We start from the raw sequence: 20,024 nt of genomic DNA on the forward strand, positions 1-20,024 counted from the left end.
TAAAAATAAAAGCGGATTTTCGCTGTTCGATTTCAGTGAATCTTTGTTGATAAGGTATGTTAGGAATTCTATTTAACGGAATCACATTGCATAAGCATTATCAACAATTGTATCGCCACTTTTACTATAGGTTGACTTTTTGCTGTGATTATGTAGTATTTTTCACTCAGAAGAAGATTTAAAGCTTTTTTCAAGGTTTCGACCAAAATTATAGGCATTAGGTTCTAGATATGACTTTAAATTTGTGAAGTCCAACGTCAGTACATATGTAGTTGGTAAATTTTGAAGGTATTGTACCAAAAACTAGACAATGCATTTCTAAGTTTTTCAGTTCAGTTTGATAAAATCTCCCAAGAGATCCATCGTCGTTGTACGAATTCGAAATTCCCATCTGATTTTTCGCCGCCAAGTTTTCTACTCAAATCCTAACACCTAATCCACCTAATTTTTGACGTTCCAGCTACCGCCAGCTGTCCAGCCCTGGGATGCGAACACAAGTGTGGACCGTCGCTAACCGGTGGAGTTTGCTACTGTCCCCCGGGTCGAACACTGTCGGCCGACAACCGAACCTGTACCGATCTGGACGAGTGTAACGAGTGGGGTCACTGCGATCAGCTGTGTACCAATACGGATGGATCTTATATCTGCGCCTGTGCCAGTGGGTATACGTTGACGGAAAAGTCCCACTGTCACGCCCCTTCAGCGTCGAGTATGGAGTTGATCTTCGCCTATGATCGGGCTATCGTGCGGATGGGTGCTCACGGGGAGTCGTTTAGAACCATTGCCAACGCAACGGGGGCAAGTGGGTTAGCCTATCATCATTCGAGGAATCTGCTGTTCTGGTCGGATATAAAGACGAGGAAGGTTCAGAGCCAGGCGCTGCAGAATGGAGGTTACGGAGGGTATGATTTCACGCTGCCCGGAACTTGGGCACCGGTAGCGATCGCCATCGATTGGATCGGGGATAAGATGTACGTTGCTGATTTGGTGGGGCAGAAGGTTGACGTTTTTGAATTGGATGGGCGATGGCATGCGGTGGTGTTGGGTTCCAATTTGACAAGTCCGGCAGATTTGGCCTTGGATCCTACGTCGGGTTTGATGTTCGTGGCCGATGGAAGTCATGTGTTGCGAGCCCACATGGATGGTACTCATGCGAAGTCAATCGTTTCGGAGGCCGCGTATAAGGCATCGGGAGTGTCTGTTGATGTGATTGCGAAGCGGGTCTTTTGGTGTGATTCGTTGCTAGATTATATTGAGTCTGTAAACTACGAAGGCGAGCATCGAGTAATGATCTTGAGAGGTCAACAGGTTCCTAGCCCTTCGAGGTTGGCTCTGTTTGAGAATCGAGTGTATTGGACCGATGCCACAAAGCAAGGAATCATGTCCGTGGATAAGTTTTTGGGATCCTCGAGTATCCAATCGATATTCAAAGCTAAGGACATTCGGGAGCCTAAAGCTATCGTGGCTGTTCATCAGTTGACCCAGCCGAAGGTTTCAAGCCCATGTGGAAACAACAACGGAGGTTGCTCACAAATGTGCGTTGTTACGGCTGTTCAAGGAGCTCCTTCCGGATTAGGCTATCGCTGCGCTTGTAACATCGGTTGGCAGCTGTCATCTGATCTGCTGAACTGTCAGCAGGTTCGTCAATTCCTGATGTACTCCCAGCAACGATTCATCAAGGGAAAGGTTCTCGACCCAGTTATTGAAGGTTTCAGTGATGCAATCCTCCCGGTAGTGTCTCGGCGAGCTCGATTCGTCGGTTTGGACTTCGACGCCGTCGATGAACACATCTACTACTCGGACGTATTGCAAGACGTGATCTACCGAGTTCACAAGAACGGAACGGGTCGAGAGATCGTACTGGCTTCGCAGAACGAAGGTGTTGAAGGCCTAGCCGTCGATTGGGTCTCGAAGAACTTGTACTACATCGACAGTCGAAAGGGAACGCTAAACGTCCTCTCGACGAGGAATGTCACCTATCGGCGAACTCTGTTGAAGAACTTGAAACGCCCACGTGCAATCGTTGTTCACCCGAACAAAGGTTACATCTACTTCTCAGAATGGGATCGTCCAGCTAACATCAGCCGAGCTAACTCCGATGGAACAGGTTTGCTTGTTTTTAAAAACGTAACCCTCGGTTGGCCAAATGGTTTGTCGATCGACTTCAAGGAAGATCGGGTGTATTGGTGTGATGCTCTATTAGATCACGTTCAACACTCCAACTTGGATGGTACCGACGTTAAAACGGTAAACTCCCGACTCATTCGACACCCGTTCTCGATCGTGATCCACGACGAGTGGATGTACATCACGGACTGGCGTCTGGATGCGATCGTTCGGCTGAACAAACTAACCGGTGAACAGGAGGAGATCATGGTCCGCGAACCGCAAACCAATCGACTGTATGGCGTCAAAGTTTACAGCCACGATGTTCAGGTCATTGACGGAGGACAACCTTGCGGAATAAACAATGGTGGGTGCGAGAAGATGTGCTTCGCCGTCCCGAGGAACAACTCCAATGGGCTGATGGTCAAATGCGGCTGTCCTTATGGGGAACGCCTTGGGGATGATGGACGTAGCTGCTTTGCCGATCCCAATGCCGAACCACCTATGCAGTCGTGTCCCAATACGTGGGACTTTACCTGCAACAATCAGCGCTGTATTCCAAAGAGCTGGATCTGCGATGGGGATGACGACTGTCTGGACAACAGCGATGAGGAGCAGAACTGTACCAGTGAGTATTTCTAAAAGCGATTGTAAGGGATGTAACTTAATTGTTCTATCTTTTTTCCAGAACCAACCTGCGGAACGAACGAATTCCAGTGTAAATCGGGTCGCTGTATTCCACTTAACTTCCGGTGCGATCATGAGAACGATTGCGGCGATCATTCGGACGAGTTCGAGTGTGGTAATGTGACGTGTGCTGCTTCGCAGTTTGCCTGTGAAAACGGGCGCTGTATTCCGAACATCTGGAAGTGCGACAGCGAGAACGATTGCGGCGATGGATCGGACGAAGGGGATTTCTGTGCCGAGAAGACTTGTGCCTACTTCCAGTTTACCTGTCCCAGGACCGGGCACTGTATTCCGCAGAGTTGGGTTTGCGATGGTGATGACGATTGTTTCGATAAGCAGGACGAGAAGGATTGTCCGCCGATCACGTGTTTGGCGAATCAGTTTAAGTGTAACGATTTGAGACAATGTGTAGAAGAAACGTACAAGTGTGACGGTATTCCCGATTGTAACGATGGAAGTGATGAGTTGGGTTGTCCTACGATGGAACCGAATCAGTGTAATTTGGAGAAACACTTCCGATGCAAGTCTTCCGGGGTTTGTATTCCGGTCGCTTGGCATTGTGATGGGTCCAACGATTGTGAAGATCACTCGGATGAGGAAGATTGCGGCAAGATTACGTGCCCGAATAACTTCTACAAGTGTAAGAACTCGAAGTGTGTGTACAAGTCATACATCTGTGATGGAAAGGATGATTGTGGAGACAATTCGGATGAAGGAGTTGAACATGCTTGTGTGACGCCACCATTGAGATGTCCAAACGGACAATGGGCTTGTCCAGGAATAACAGGTCGATGCGTTAATCTTACGTCGGTCTGTGACGAAGTTGAAGACTGTCCAAACGGAGCTGACGAAGGTGTTGGGTGTGACCTGGCACAGTGTCAACACCAAACGGGATTGTGCTCGAACGGATGTCAGAAAACACCGCTGGGAGCTTTGTGTATTTGTCCACCGGGTGAAGAACTGGCTCCAGATAACTTCACCTGTAAAGATCTCAACGAGTGTGACCCTCCTGGTCTCTGTTCTCAGGTATGTACGAATACTAAGGGTTCCTACTTCTGTTCGTGTATGGACGGCTACATCCTAGAACCTAACAAACACTCATGCAAGGCAGTGAATCATTCGTCAGCGTTCCTAATAATCTCCAATCGTCATTCGATCTTGGTTGCCGATTTAAACGAGCAAGGTCTTGAACGTGTTCCGATTATCGTTGAAAATGTTGTCGCTACAGCCTCTAACATGCATACAGGAACCATCTTCTGGAGTGATATGAAATTAAAGAAGATCTCCCGATTGGATCGTGGACAAGAACCTCGTGAGATCATCTCGACTGGTTTGGATCTGGTAGAAGGCCTCGCGTACGACTGGATCGGACAAAATCTGTACTGGTTGGACAGTAAACTGAATACGATCGAAGTCTGCAACGAAAATGGCTCCAACCGAATGGTTTTGGTTCGTGAAAACATAACTCAACCTAGGGGTATGTGTTTGGATCCTAGTCCAAATGCGAAGTGGCTCTTCTGGACCGATTGGGGTGAGAATCCTCGCATCGAGCGTATCGGCATGGATGGAACTATGAGACAGACAATTATCAACACCAAAATCTACTGGCCCAACGGTTTGACTCTGGACACAGCTACCCAAAGGGTCTACTTTGCCGACTCCAAGCTTGATTTTATCGACTTCTGCTACTATAACGGAACAGGACGACAACAGGTTTTGGCAGCTAGCCACTACCTGCTACACGCTCATTCCCTATCTCTGTTCGAAGACACCTTGTACTGGACTGATCGACAGTTGAATCGAGTCCTATCGGCCAACAAATTCCGAGGAACCAATCAAACGGTTGTCTCCCATTTGATTTCGCAACCCCTCTCGATTCACGTTCATCATCCATCTTTACAACCCATGTACGAGAGTCCTTGCAAGTCGGCAAGCTGTCAACACATCTGTCTATTGAGTCCGTCGGAGAAGACGGGATACTCCTGTAAGTGTAAACCGGGCTACAAACTGCTTTCTGAAGGTCGATGCGTTGAAGAGGAAAACGCTTATCTGATGGTGTTGAAGGGTAATCAGATCGTGGACATTCCGTTCAATGGAGGCGACGCTAGGGCCGGAAGTTTGATTCCGGTGGTCGGTATTGAGAGTGGCATTAGCTTGGATTACGACCGCAAAGGTGAAACCATGTTCTGGGTTCAGGGCAAGGAGGATGACGATGAAAATTGTACCATTTTTACGGCTCCGTATGGAGGTGGTAACAAGACGGAATTCTTGGGCATTGACAACGGATTGGTGGGAGCTGCTTACACGATTGCTTTCGATTGGATCGGAAGGAATTTGTTCCTTGGAAATAGGATAGCGAGCAACATCGAAGCGATCAACGTCGATGGAAAGGTTAGGTACAGGACGGTGGTTTTGGTGAACGATGGTAACGCCACTTCGGTTGCTAAGCCCAAGCAGATTGTGCTGGATCCAACAAACGGAAAATTGTTCTGGATCGATGAAGGTGGCTCGGGAGTACCAACGAAACTCGCTATGGCAAATATGGATGGGTCGAATCCAACAATATTGGACAAAGACATTCAATATCCTGAAGCTCTTACAGTTGACATCGAGAAGAAAACCGTTTACTACAGCTCACAGTTCCCGCCGGAGGTCAAGTCGATTGAGTACGACGGAACTAACATGAAAACTGTCTTGAGTGAGAAGAATTCCATTTCGAAACCTAGGGGTCTTGGGGTACTGGAGTCCCGATTGTACTTCATGGATCCGACTTACGAGAAAATTGTTCGCGTCGATCTACCCAATGGTGACAATCCTAAAACGATAATGGACAACGAACCGGATCTGAAAAATATGATCATCTACAGGAAACGTTCGATGGTTCAACACCCCTGTATGATGGGTAACGGAGGCTGTGAGCACATCTGTATTCCGGGTGAAAATGGTGCTCGAGTTTGTGCTTGCGGTATTGGGTATAAGAAAGAAAGCGAAGTCGCTTGTACTCCGTACAAGACTTTTGCGGTGGTTTCGCAGCTGGACATGACCCGAGGATACAGTTTGAGCAACAGTGCTGAGGCGATGGTTCCGATTACCGGACCTGGACATCACATTCTGCACGTGGACATTGTCTATCGGGAATCTTGGATCTACTGGGTTGAGTATAACCGGGGTCACTGGAATGGTATCTTCCGTATTCGACCAAATGGCACAGAGCTTACGAACGTCATCAAGGATGGTATTGGAAGCAACGGCATTCGAGGTATCGCCATCGATTGGGTTGCCGGAAACATGTACTTCACTAATGTCTTCCCACACGAGAATTATGTCGAGGTCAGTTGGTTGGATGGAACTCATCGGAAGATCATTGTTAAAACTACTAATGACGCTCCACGCGAGTTGGCTGTTAACCCGATCAAGAGGGTACTGTATTGGATCGACTATGGACAGTATCCACGAATCGGCAAATGTTATCTAGACGGATCTGGTTGGACTCCGATTGTAACGTCTGGCATTTCGAATCCACGGGATCTGACAATCGATATGCTGACGCATGACGTTTTCTGGGTCGACTCCAAACTGGATATGATTCAGAAGATTTCCTACAGCGGAGGCAATCGACAAGTGATTAGAAGGAACCTTGCAAACCCAATGGCGATCGCCGTTTTCCTAACTGACATCTACTGGGTCGATCGAAACCTTCTGACAGTATTCAAGGCATCGAAATTCCCCGGAAACAATACCCTTCCGGATAAAGTCCGAACAAACTTACAGAAGCTGCGAGACATCGCAATCTATGACATCAACACACAACCGATGGACGATAATAACCCGTGCCTACGTTTGGGTAACGGTGGTTGCGACCAGCTCTGTTTCAGCTTCCCACCAGAGTACAATCAGAAACCGAGCTTCAAGTGTGACTGTGCAGTCGGTCGTCTGGCAAGCGATTCCCACAAATGTGAACTAACCGACGAGTACGTTGTCTTCTCAACGCGAACGGAAATTCGTGCTATTGACCTGGATCCGGCTTCAACAAATGTGCCGTTTGCACCGGTTGTTAACCTTACAAACGTGGTCGGACTAGACTTCGACTACGCCGACAATAAGCTGTTCTTCACGCAGATTCGCCCGTGGGCGAAGATTGCCTACACCAAGGGTGACAAACCGGAGGCCAGCAACATTACGCCGGTCATCTCACGGGGTATCAATCCCGAGGGAATTGCCTACGATTGGACCCAGAAGAAGATCTACTGGACCGATAGTTCGAACAATTCGATTTACGCCATGAACTTGGATGGAACGGATTTGGTGATGATTGCTAGGGTTGAGCGACCTAGGGCTATTGTGTTGGATCCTTGTAACGGAACGCTATACTTCACCGATTGGGGACGGTTTGGAACTTCGGGTAAAATCTTCCGCACGACTATGGCCGGTTCGTTGAAACGAGCTATCGTCGATAAGGATTTGTCACAACCGAGTGGGTTGGCTATCGATTATGATGAAAGGATGCTGTATTGGACCGATGCTGTGAGAGAGAAAATTGAACGATCTCGGTTAGACGGAAAAAATCGAGAGGTTCTGGTGTCCGCTACGATTTATCCATTTGCGATTACCGTATTTAGAAACTACATTTACTGGACGGATTTGCAGTTGCGAGGGGTTTACAGAGCTGAGAAACATACCGGTGCGAATATGGTTGAGATGGTGAAGCGCTTGGAGGATTCGCCACGGGATATTCACATTTACAGTCATACCCGGCAAAAATGTCAAGCTAATCCATGTCTGCAGAACAACGGAGGATGCGCTCAAAGCTGTCATCCAGGTTTGAACGGTAAACCGGAGTGTAAATGTGACGATTCAACGAAACCGGTTAACGAAGGACGTATGTGTGCCCCAAAGAACCATACCTGCGATGCTAGCAAATTCTACTGTCAAAATGGAAAGTGTATCTCACGAATGTGGTCCTGCGATGGCGATGACGATTGTGGAGATAATTCGGATGAAGATACGAACTACTGTGCGTTCCATTCATGTGGACCGAACGAGTTCCGGTGCAACAACGGACGGTGTATCTTCAAATCGTGGAAGTGTGACCACGAAAACGATTGCAAGGATGGATCTGACGAGGAGAACTGTTCGTATCCACCGTGCGTCGATGGAGAGTTTACCTGCTTGAACGGAAGATGTATCCCGCAGAGTCAAGTTTGTAACGGAGTAAACGACTGTAAGGACAATGCTACTTCAGACGAAACGCACGATCGTTGTCCAAAGAACACGACCTGCCCAGCGAATCACCTCAAGTGTGACAAAACAAACATCTGCGTTGAACCGTATTGGCTGTGCGATGGAGACAACGATTGTGGTGACAACTCGGACGAAGATCCACTGCACTGCGCGCAGAGGACTTGTCCACAGAACAGCTTCCGTTGTCCGAATCATCGATGTATTCCGGCCACCTGGTATTGCGACGGAGATGACGATTGCGGAGATGGTGCCGACGAACCTCCGGAGTACTGCAAATCGGAAGGCAGAACCTGTTTCGGGGATCTGTTTACCTGTGATAATGGAAACTGTGTCCCTAGGATTTATATTTGTGACGGAGATAACGATTGTTTGGACAACAGTGACGAAGATAATCGGCACCAGTGCAACGATCGGAAGTGTGACGAGGAGACGGAGTTCACCTGTATGGAGAACAAGAACTGGGGACGGGCGCAGTGTATCTCGAAGAAGTGGATCTGCGACGGAGATCCAGATTGTGTGGATGGGGCCGATGAGAACACGACGATACACAATTGTCCGACACCGCAGCCTTGTGCTGAGGATCAGTTCACTTGCTCCAATGGACGCTGTATCAATCAGGTAAGTTTGTTGAAATAGAAGTCTGTTGTAGAAAAAGTAATAAATCACGTATTCTCTGCAGGGATGGGTCTGCGATCACGATAACGATTGTGGAGATGGATCGGATGAGGGTAAAAACTGCAACAGCCAGTACAAAACCTGTTCGTCGCAGGAATTCACCTGCCAGAACTTCAAGTGCATTAGGAATCAGTACCGGTGCGATGGGGAGGACGATTGTGGCGATCACTCGGATGAAACGGACTGTAAGAAGGAGAACAGTACCTGTTCCGATGGACAATTTACCTGTACCAATGGGCAGTGCATTGATTACGGATTGGTTTGTAACAAGGTTGCGGATTGTACGGATGAATCGGACGAACCGCTGCACTGCAATGTTGATGAGTGTGCGAAGGTTGAGATTCACCGGTGCGGACACAAGTGCGTGGATACTCTGACAGGATATTTCTGCGACTGTAACCATGGATATAAGTAAGTGTTCTTAACCTAACCTACATTTAAGTTTAACTTATTTTATCATTTTATCAAACAGGTTGCTGGAAGACGGCAAAGCCTGTGCAGATATTGACGAGTGTATCGAGACGCCGGGGGTTTGTTCGCAGCACTGCTCGAATACGCCCGGTGGATATTACTGCAAGTGCGACGATCGGTACTACGAGCGGCAAAACGATGAGCACACATGTAAGCGAAAGGATGCGACCGAGCCGTGGCTCATCTTCAGCAACAAGTACTACGTTCGGAACATGTCTGTCGATGGGCACCAGTACAATTTGATCCACCAGGACCTGATGAACGTGGTGGCGATCGACTTCGACATCAAGGACGAGGAGATGTACTTTTGCGATGTGACGGCCAAGACCATCTTCAAGTCTAAATTCGGGTCGGTTAAGAACGACATCAAGATTGAGAAGGTTGCGGTTATCAAACATGATTCTCACGGTTTGGAGGGTATTGCCATTGATTGGGTTGGTCGCAAATTGTACTGGTTGGACAGACATTCGAAGAACTTGGACGTTTCCGAGTTGGATGGAACTAAGCGGAAAACGTTGAAGAGTGGTGTGGTCGATCCGAGAGCTATTGTCGTTCATCCAGGTATCGGTTATCTGTACTTTACTTCGTGGCATCTGCAGGCCTACATTGCCAAAATGGGTATGGACGGATCAAACTTCACCAGAATCCTAACATGGGAAGATGACATTGCTTGGCCGAACGCCCTAACGATCGACTACTTCACGGACCGCATCTACTGGGCTGACGCTCATTTAGATTACATTGCATTTGCTGATTTGGAAGGTCGCCACCGACATGTTGTCCTATCCGGAAACAAAGTTCCACACGTATTTGCATTGTCCATCTTCGACGATCAGCTTTATTGGACCGATTGGAATCTGAAGGCAATCATTCGAGCAAACAAATTTACTGGAGCGAACTTCACCGTTATTCGTAACACAACCCACAGGCCGTACGATGTCCACATCAGTCATCCGCTTCGACAGGTCCCCTACAACAATCCCTGCGGAGCGAACAACGGAGGTTGTACACACCTCTGTCTACTGGCTCCACCACTGGAATCCACCTACCTGAACGTCGAAGGATACATCGAAGAGGGTGCACCAAGCTACAAGTGCGCTTGCCCGAATCAATTCTACCTGGCAAGGGATTCGAAGACATGTATCGCCAACTGCACAGCTGGACAGCATCGTTGCGGTGGCACGGACGAGAAGTGTATCCCGTGGTTCTGGAAGTGTGACGGCGAGCCAGACTGTAAGGACAAATCGGATGAACCGGAGTCGTGTCCAGCGCGGCATTGTCGGGCAGGAACCTTCCAGTGCGGCAACGGCAACTGTACTCCTTCGACGACGATCTGCGATGGGACGGACGATTGCGGAGACGGAAGCGACGAACAGAACTGTGATCTACCTTGTCCGGTGTCAGACTTTAAGTGTAAGTCCAGTGGAAGGTGTATTCTGGACAGCTGGAAGTGCGACGGTGATGCCGACTGTAAGGATGGCAGCGACGAAGACCCGGAAATTTGCCGTGAGTTTTAACCTTTTTTTTTCTTTTACAAACTCCTCTAATACGTAACAAATTGTTCAACAGATAAACGCTCCTGCGACCCGGAGACGGAGTTCAGCTGCAAGAATGGCCGCTGCATTCCTAAGCTGTGGATGTGCGACTTCGACAACGATTGCGGCGATGATTCGGACGAGCCGGCGTACATGTGCCGGCAACGAAACTGCACAACCGGGTGGTCTCGGTGTCCAGGCCAGTCGAATTATCGGTGCATTCCGAAGTGGTTGTTCTGCGATGGTAAGGATGATTGTCGGGACAATAGCGACGAACAGCCGGAGAACTGCCCCAAGTGCAATTCGGAGACGGACTACAAGTGTGGCAACAATCGGTGTATTCCAAAGTAAGTCGTCATTAGGATTGTACTGTGATAAGGGACCTCTAATTTGATCATTTGTTTTCTACAGACAATGGATGTGCGACTTCGCGGATGATTGCGGAGATGGAAGCGACGAATCGGACGCACAATGCAAGGGTAAGTACCGAGAGTGTTCGGAGTCGGAGTTCCGGTGCGGCAATGGAAAGTGTATTTCGAGCCGGTGGCGCTGCGATCACGAGGACGACTGTGGAGACAACTCGGACGAGTTCAATTGCGAAGGGTTCCAGTGCAAGAATGGGACGTTCCAGTGCGCTTCCGGGCACTGTATTGCTTCGTACTTCCGGTGCGATGGTGATCGCGACTGTCGGGATATGTCTGATGAGATGGGCTGTCCACCGAGGTTCCCGGGAGGTCGATACTGTCCGGAGTCCAGGTTCCAGTGTACTAATAACCTGTGCGTATCGCCTTCGGATCTATGCGATGGTACGGATGATTGTGGAGATAACTCGGATGAATCGGCCTCGGTGTGTACAAACTTCAACTGTGACACGTTGCGAAGGTTCCAGTGTGCCAATCATCGCTGTGTAGCTCGGTACCAGATTTGTGATGGCGTTGATAACTGTGGAGACGGATCGGATGAAAACAATATGACACTGTGCGCTAGTAGGGTGAAACCGTGTGATCTATACACGCAATATCAGTGTGCGAACAAGAAGTGTATCGATCGGGCTCAGATTTGCGACTACTCGGATGATTGCGGAGACAGTTCGGATGAGCTGGGCTGCCACCATACCAGTACTTGTTCGTCGTTGACCAAGGGAGGTTGTGAACATCATTGTACGAATCTTACGGATGGAGGGTATATCTGTGCGTGCTACCCTGGATTCATCATTGATGCACAGAACAAGAAACACTGTCTGGACATCGACGAATGCGCTACTGGAACGCACAAGTGTTCTCAGATTTGTACCAACATGAATGGAACTTATGCTTGTTCGTGCCGAGATGGATTCCGACTGGCTGATGCTGTTTCCGGGGTTTGCAAGGCCCTGCAAGAAGACGTTCTGGTTATTTTCGCAAGTGGACCGGAGATTCGAGCATATGATTTGAAGATCAACGATCAGTTCGACGTCATTGGAGGGGAGAAACGAATTGAGGCTCTCGACTACCATCCGAAGGCCGAGATGATCTTCTGGGCTGACAGCTACGACAAATCGATCAAGCGAAGCTTCATGGTGAACGCCGCCAATGGAGAGGCCAAGATCGGCTACGCTCAGGATTTGAACATGAAGGGTAATTCTAAGCCAACGGCACTAGCAGTAGATTGGATCGGGGATAACTTGTACTGGTCGGAAACTGATCGTACCGGATCGAAACCACGCGGAAAGATTATGGTTGCCAAGACCGATGGTCGATACAGAAGGGCTTTGGTAAACGCCGGCCTTGAGGTTCCAACGTCAATTGCCGTCGATCCACAGCTGGGACGAATGTTCTGGGCTGACGCTGGTTCGGCACCGAAAATAGAAGTTTCCTGGATGGATGGATCCAAGCGAAGGCCGCTCATTACGGAAGCTATTCGACATCCTGCCGGTCTGACGATCGATTACTCGCAGGACCACATGGTGTACTGGGTCGATACCAAGCTAAACACGATCGAAGTCATGAAACCGGACGGTTCCATGCGCAAGTCTATTCTGAAGGGCGAAATGTTGAAGCACCCGGTATCGTTGGATGTGTTCGAGTCGTACCTGTACTGGATCACCCGGGACACGGGTGAGCTGCTGCGGCAGGATAAGTTCGGCCGCGGCGTTCAGGTCGCCGTCCAGAGAAGCCTCGCCAATCCTTCTAGTTTGAAGAGTAAGTTTAGTCGTGGTCTGGGGACAGAATTGACAATAATTCCATGTTTTTTTTTTCGTTTCCAGTCTACCACCAACTTCGCTACAACACATCGCTGAACAATCCTTGTTACACGAATCCGTGCTCACATCTGTGCCTGTTAGTCCCAGGTGGACGTCGTTGCTCGTGTCCCGATAACACCGTTTCGCAACCTTCACACCGAAGCACGACTGAAATAGTTTGCGATGCGCGTAAGTTTTTTTTTGTTGGAATTTGTACCTAAGACCTGAAACTAACGTATTAACTAATCAACAGCTGCCGAACGGCCAAGACCTGCACCACGAGTCTGTCCCTGCCAGCACGGTGGGCTCTGCGTCGAGGACGACGCCGGCAGTGGTTTGCTGTGTGAGTGCCTGTCGGAATTCAGCGGCCCGCACTGCGAGTTCTACAGCGAACGAATGTTCGGCTCCAGTCCGGGCAGTGCAGCCGCCATCTACATCCCAATCCTGGTGGCCATTCTGATAGCGGCCACTGTTGGGCTGTACTTCGTCATCAAAAAGCGACCGTTGTGAGTATCTTTTTTGAAAGAATCTTGAAAAACTTTTTACTATTGTTGTTCGGTCTTTGTAGCGGCAAACCAAGCCTGACGTCGTCTCAGAGCGTCTCGTTCCGACCGGGAACGAACGTGGAGTTCAACTCGCCCGAGTTCCCGTCCAATCGACCGGCGACCGGAGTCATTCCGGCGGGTGGTGGCGTAGCCCCCCTAGATGGGTTCAGCCTCGACACGCTGAACAACAAAACGACAGACTTCAGCAATCCGATGTACGACGCGGTACAGTCCGGCGTAAACGATCCGAACATCAGCAATGGTGCGGGTGAGTTTTTGCCTTACGGTTGGACCTTCCAATCCCTCGTACTAACTTCTTAATTGTTTCAGGCATTTACGAAGTCCCATCGGACGTTCCTTCAAAGGGTAAGGGCAGTGGCTCCACGCAGACCAGCGCCGGACCATTCACGGAGCCGGTCTCCGCCATTCTGGCCCCGAGCAGTATAACGCATCGGACGTCACCGCAGCTACATCTGCGGCCGAAAGAGCTGAGCCCTTCGTCGCACGACACCGGCCGCGATACCCAGCTGCTGGTCGAGGAGGACAAATCCGAGTGCTGATAGGTTGATACACATACAGACATAAACACCACAGATAAGCATACACAGACACACCTACTTCAAACAATTCCATAGAAAATTTTGCACGTACTCGTGGATGTGTGAACGTGTCCCGAGGGACACGTTCGACGTAAAGAACGGATCAGCAAACAAGCAAGACGAAATATTTATATTAGATGAGATAGGCGTTTGTTAGATGGAGCCAAGCTCAAACGGACGCACGAAGTTTGCTGAACATCCACCCGTAACTTTCCTTCAGACTTACAAAAACATACACATTCATTCTTTTATCGGTTTCCTCGAGTAGCTTTTGAACGTACTCCCGTGCTTTGAATTTTGAAAACCTTTAAATTTCAGGTTAGTTGCAGTCCTTCAGCTTACCAAATGAATTTCATAATCAAGAGGGCCAGTTATGACATTTCAAATTCTATTTTCTCCACTCCAATGGACTAGTAAAACATTTTTGTGTAATGAGATTGTTTCTGTAAATGTCATGGTAAAATTTAACAAAACTTACCGAAAACTAACATTGACTTCAGCAATTTTTTGTTGGCCATTCGTTAAACTTTTTAGCTGATTTTCGTTATTTTTTCAAAGTTAAACATGGATTCGGCAACTTTTTTCAGCAATTCTTAAGACTTTTCAGCTGTTTTCCATAATTTTTCACAAGCAAAACATTGAATTCAGCATAATTTTTCATCTATTCATCAGTTTTCAGCTGTTTTCCTATTTTCACAAGCATTACGGCAAGTGTTGTCACTCATTTGTGTTTTTTTTTAGCTTTGATTCATTATTTTTCACAAGCATATCATTGAATTCGAAAACTTTGTCAGCAGTGCGTAAAACTTTTTTGTTGATTTGCCCACAAGCAAAACTTTTCAATTCGGCAAAATTTGTCAATCGCCAATGACAACGCCAAAAAGATTTTTTTTTATTTCGCATTCACGTTCAGTCAGATAAACTTGATTTTTTGAGGCCATTTTCCAAAATCCAAAATCTAAAAAAAAAAAAGGTGAATTTAATAATTGTTAAACTGTTGTTTAGATAAACAAAAAATTTCAAAGCGGGGTACGTTCATAAAAAGTTTTTTTTCATGGTTGAGGAAAAAGAGAAAAGAATCACAAACATACACACAAATGAACAATCAAACATACACAAACACTGACAGAAAAAAAACATAATTATAAAAAGCAAACAAGAACTTTGTAAATGGAAAGTTTCAAGGAACTGTTTTGTACATAGTCTCGTAACTGTAGTTGTCGTTATATTTTTAAATGATGATATTTATACGTGAACAAGCTGCTGCTGCACAAACGGCTGAAGCGTGTAAATTGTGCACACCAAGCAAGAAAGAGCGAGAGAGAATGATTTACGATGAATTTCAATCAACACACAAACAAGTAGGCAAACGGATAAAAACTAGGAGGAACAACAATTTAAAATCCCGGTACGGACATCTACCTACTATTAGAAAAAAACAATAGGTTGAGTGCTACACGTCGCGTTAGGTTGAAAGTTTGTTGTACTATTATTACATTACTCTTTTATGTTAGAACACACCAGCAATGGGTGGACCCCGAACGAGGGTCCAATTGATCAAAATTTTATGAGAGAATAATCCTGTTATTGTGAGACGTAGAGTTGCTTTTATATACATAGATATGAAATATGAATTTAAAAAAACAAAAGAAAAAAAATACATAAAACTGTGACATTTGACTGATTGTGCAATTGTTGTGAACGTATAAGTGAGGAACTGAGAGAGCGAGAGCGATATATAAGCAATTGGGGTAGAAAGTAAAAAAGGTTTATTAATACAACTAGTGCATACTTTTGATATTCTTCAAACCGCATAGTAAGAGACATGAAAAAGATGAAAACCCGGTTTTATCAGTTACAGTTTCTTCGCTCCAATTAGCACGGACCTACCTAAAGTGAAAATAAAAAAAAAACATAAAAACACAAACAAAAACACACACAGACAAAGGTGATATAATTTTACAAAACACTGAAACATTCACAAACCAAGCATTCCAGTTTAAAATAAAGAGAAATAAAAAAAGAGCTTCTCAGCCGAGATGTTAGTTAGAAGAGAAAAGAAAAAGTTATTCCCAAACTACTAGCAGTAATCCGTCCAGGAGAGAGAAAATTATTACAAAAGTAATTGAAAATATTTTTTGAGAACAATATTGAAAAACGAAATCAACTGTAAAGCAAGTGCCTAAAATCGAATCACAATAGATGATACCTAATACAACTATCAAAAAAAGAGACAATAAAGTGCGTGTGGTTTTTAAAATCCCAGAAGGTAAAAGAAGATAAAACAAGTGAAAACAAGTGAAAACAAACAACACGACAGCAACTGTAAACTAAGGCACAAACACACACACACACATTCTAGGGTAGTAAAGCAGAGTTCTAGCAAGTGTACTACTAAATTACTACGACAGAGAGAGAGAGAGAGGACGAGAGAGATTTTAAGTGAAAGAGACAGTCCACTCCGCTCCAAGTTTAAGATTCGGTTGAACGAGCGTGATTTCCTACCTAAACATATAACGTATATTTTTCCTTACCCCAGCAAACCCTCAGATCCTTTCCAGGGAGTAACCAAAACATATCAACAACACACACGTTACTAGCGAGAGTAGCTAGATAGGGTCCAATCGCGTCCTTTCCAATGTTCGCGTTTGCTATTGAGGGATTAAGCTGAAAGAAAAGAGAACATCAACAATGAGAAGATCAATTGGGACAGAGTTATTTTAAAAGGAACTGTTTTAATAAATAAAAAAAAGTATTTTAAAGAGATCTTTTGGTTGGTTGGTTGGGCTGTACTTTTTTTATCCGAACGAAGCATTTTGGTTTTCATTCTCTGGCGCCACTTTTTCATCGCTATATTCTTCTAATGATCTATAAAAGTTGTGATGAGTTGATTTTTTATCAATCCGAAAAAAGTTTGAATAATTTTTGTCTCTGGAGCCACCTTTTTATCGCTTATTCGAAAGATACGAATTCGGAATTAGGATCATTCCGATTTTTCGATTTTGCAAAGTACACCTCTGGAATGAGAATCTTGTAGAAAAGCTTGTATGCCATCTTGCTTGCAATGTTGTTTGCAACAGTTTCTTTCTTGCGATCCCAGATGAAAAAATCAGTCTGACGAAGGTCTGAGATTCGTTCGATTAGCGTTCGGGTGTATCGGGTTAACATCTTTTGTGAGATTAACCGCAAACATTTGGACCTTTTTAATAATTGCTATAAATTTTTTGGCCTAAATGGAAAGTTCTTGATCGTTTTGCTTTGACCTTAGTACTGGATAGCTAAATAAGTCATATTCTCCTCCAAAATAGTGCTGCATTAAGTCTATAGCCCTCGTTCCAAGATAGATGTTAAGTGCTCGATTCTTTCCTGCTAAAAAGTCAATTCCTTTGAAAATATTCCAAATGTGTTTACTTGGGGTATCTGACTTCATTTTTAATTCTGCATTACAAAATTTTCGCTCTTTCTGAGCCAAATTTCTTGCAAGTTGCTATTGCTGCAATTTTATAATTTTAGATATTTTCTAACTGTACCTTTTTTTTCCAGCAGGGCGAATTGATATGAACTTTTTGCTGAATAATGTTAAATTTTTAAGTTGTCATGACCTTGAATCGTCAATTTTCTTGATGACTCGTTTTTGCGGTGCGAATCTTCGATTTCTACTTTTTTCCTTACATAAACAACAACAAACAAGTCGCGTCCAATTCGTTGCGTGGAGAAATGAGCTTTCCGAATGTGTATTTCGTTGCGAAGCTCCGTTAGTGGTTTTAGCCAGGTATTAACTTCGAATATAATCTTTCTTCACGCATGAAATGAGAGATCAAATAACATTAATGCTATAATAGATTGCGTGGTATTGTGAGGTTCCTACAATAGGCGATGGAAGCGCTGCCGAATTTAAGTGATGGTTTTCCATTAGTGCAAGTGGGATGCAGCTAAAATTTCACCCAACTTTTGACAGATCTTACGGGTTTTTCTTAAGGAGAGAAAGAATAACTTTTCGATTCCATCGCCCATAGATCGTATTTTCTTTTGGACATTTGAAACATTTCTCGTTTATTCAGCTCGTCGTCCTGTTTTCTTGAGCTTATCCTTGATATTTCATCTTCAATAATTGATAGAAATTCCATTACTAGAGATTCAATTCAACACTATGGAATGAGTGACTGCGTCCTCAAATCATATTCCGTTTCTCTCATTTCAGATGTTATTTCCAATCGTATCGTTTGCTTTCCGAACAAGTTGGTTTGTGTTGAGCTTGACAGATTTGGAAATACACTTGACAAAAACCTTTGTTTGTTTGTTTGTTTTATTGAATTTATAGAGGCCTTAAATTTACAATTCATTCGCCTCTTGTAGATAAAAGAAAAATAAAAGATAGGATATAATAAAATACAACTTACTCAAATTAAAAAGTTCCGTTACTCTTAAAAAGTCTAATAATTTGTCTTCAGTTGCTTTTTCAGTTGCCAGGATGTTTCGCACTCAGTTGGGTAAGTCGTTCGCTATACGCTGATGATCGTAGATTGGACTTTCCGTTAGAATGTGCTCGATTGTTAGATAAGTTCCACAATTATCACACTCGGGTCGTTGGTTTGGTCCTTCGCCTGTATAGTGACAATGTGTTATTCTTGTATGGCCGACACATGTTCCGGAAAGCACACGCTGTTCATTTCGTTTGTCTCGATCTTTCCATTTTGGAGAAGTTCCTTTGATTTTTCTAGTGAATAAATTTCTCTCCCGGTCCCAGCAAGATTCCCAAGAATGTTTTACCATTTTTTCGATCCATAATTTCAGGTCTTCTCCATGGATATTAGTTCTCCAGAAACTCATAATATGCCCGATTCCAGCTAGTTTATCGGCTTCTTCGTTGCCCTCAATCCCACTGTGTCCCGGAATCCAGATGAGTGTCATCTCAGAAAGGTCCTTCAACTCGAGTTCTTTTAACCAAGCATGTTTTGATCGGCCGGTTTCGAAATCTTTCAATGCGCTTGCTGAGTCGGTGAATATAGCATATTCTTTGATTTCATTACTCGGGATCGAATTCACAGCGATAATCAAGGCTGCAATTTCAGCTGAAAATACTGAGCATGCATTCTCAAGCTTGAGAGATATTGAATTAGTTGATAAAAAAACTCCTGCGCCGACTCCATTTGCAGATTTTGTGCGTGGTTTTTAAATTTCAGGTTCACGAGTTCATTGAAGATCATTTTTATTGTGAACGGATTGTCTCCAGCGCGAACTTTTTCTTTGATGCTCCAATCGATTTTAGGCTTAGGGTGATTCCAACGTCGATCTCGTACACTGGGTGTCTCGGCAACTTCGGGTAGAACTGCTGCAAATTGTTTTGTGAGTATACTATTGATGTGGCGTTGTATGTAGGTGTGTTTCTTTTCTGCTTGTTTTCTCTAGAAATTCAACAGTTCTATTTGTTAGGATTTGCACTGTCTTTAGGTTAAAAGGTATGCATCCAGATTCGATCATACAGTTAGTAGGTGAACTTGGCATATGCCCTGATGCTTTTTTAATAATCTTATTACAGATGGGTGCTTATGTTTAAACTAGTAGATCTAGATTGCGGCATGTAATTACGATACCGTAAACTAATTTAGAGGTCAGTATACTATTGCCAACGCGGATTATTGTGTGGCAGTTATTATTTTGATATCTGCTGCTTATGGCTGACAACAATCTCAGTCGACTATCGCACTCGTTTTTCACTATTTCAAAGTGTCGCTTGAAGTTCAAACTTCTATCTAAAGTAACTCCCAGGACTTTTACATTTTTTAAAAAAAAAGGTATCGAATTGTGTTGGATCTTAACTACACGGTCATTTGCTCTGTGATTTGAATTACAACAGTGAAATAGGCAATTTTTTTTCTGCAGCAATCATAAAACCGATTTCATCTGCCCACTTTGATACGATACGGATTGCATTCTTCTGTTT

General features: G+C 45.2%; 1 protein-coding gene across 5 annotated transcripts in view; it reads left to right on the plus strand.

The window, feature by feature from the left end:
• LOC129740127 (low-density lipoprotein receptor-related protein 2) overlaps positions 1 to 16,846 on the plus strand; it is a 113,647-nt gene extending 96,801 nt beyond the window's left edge. For all 5 annotated transcript variants that reach the window (XM_055731738.1, XM_055731741.1, XM_055731742.1 and 2 more), the window contains 10 exons: positions 461 to 2,734; positions 2,795 to 8,652; positions 8,714 to 9,120; positions 9,182 to 10,686; positions 10,750 to 11,062; positions 11,127 to 12,895; positions 12,961 to 13,125; positions 13,190 to 13,442; positions 13,505 to 13,749; positions 13,812 to 16,846. In XM_055731738.1, the coding sequence (XP_055587713.1) occupies positions 461 to 2,734; positions 2,795 to 8,652; positions 8,714 to 9,120; positions 9,182 to 10,686; positions 10,750 to 11,062; positions 11,127 to 12,895; positions 12,961 to 13,125; positions 13,190 to 13,442; positions 13,505 to 13,749; positions 13,812 to 14,041 (13,019 nt within the window). In that variant the 3' untranslated portion in view covers positions 14,042 to 16,846. The remainder of the gene's footprint in view (positions 1 to 460; positions 2,735 to 2,794; positions 8,653 to 8,713; positions 9,121 to 9,181; positions 10,687 to 10,749; positions 11,063 to 11,126; positions 12,896 to 12,960; positions 13,126 to 13,189; positions 13,443 to 13,504; positions 13,750 to 13,811) is intronic.
• Positions 16,847 to 20,024: the final 3,178 nt, after the last annotated feature.

The sequence above is a fragment of the Uranotaenia lowii genome, chromosome 1 (assembly GCF_029784155.1).
Source record: "Uranotaenia lowii strain MFRU-FL chromosome 1, ASM2978415v1, whole genome shotgun sequence".
Classification (NCBI taxonomy): Eukaryota; Metazoa; Arthropoda; class Insecta; order Diptera; family Culicidae; genus Uranotaenia; species Uranotaenia lowii.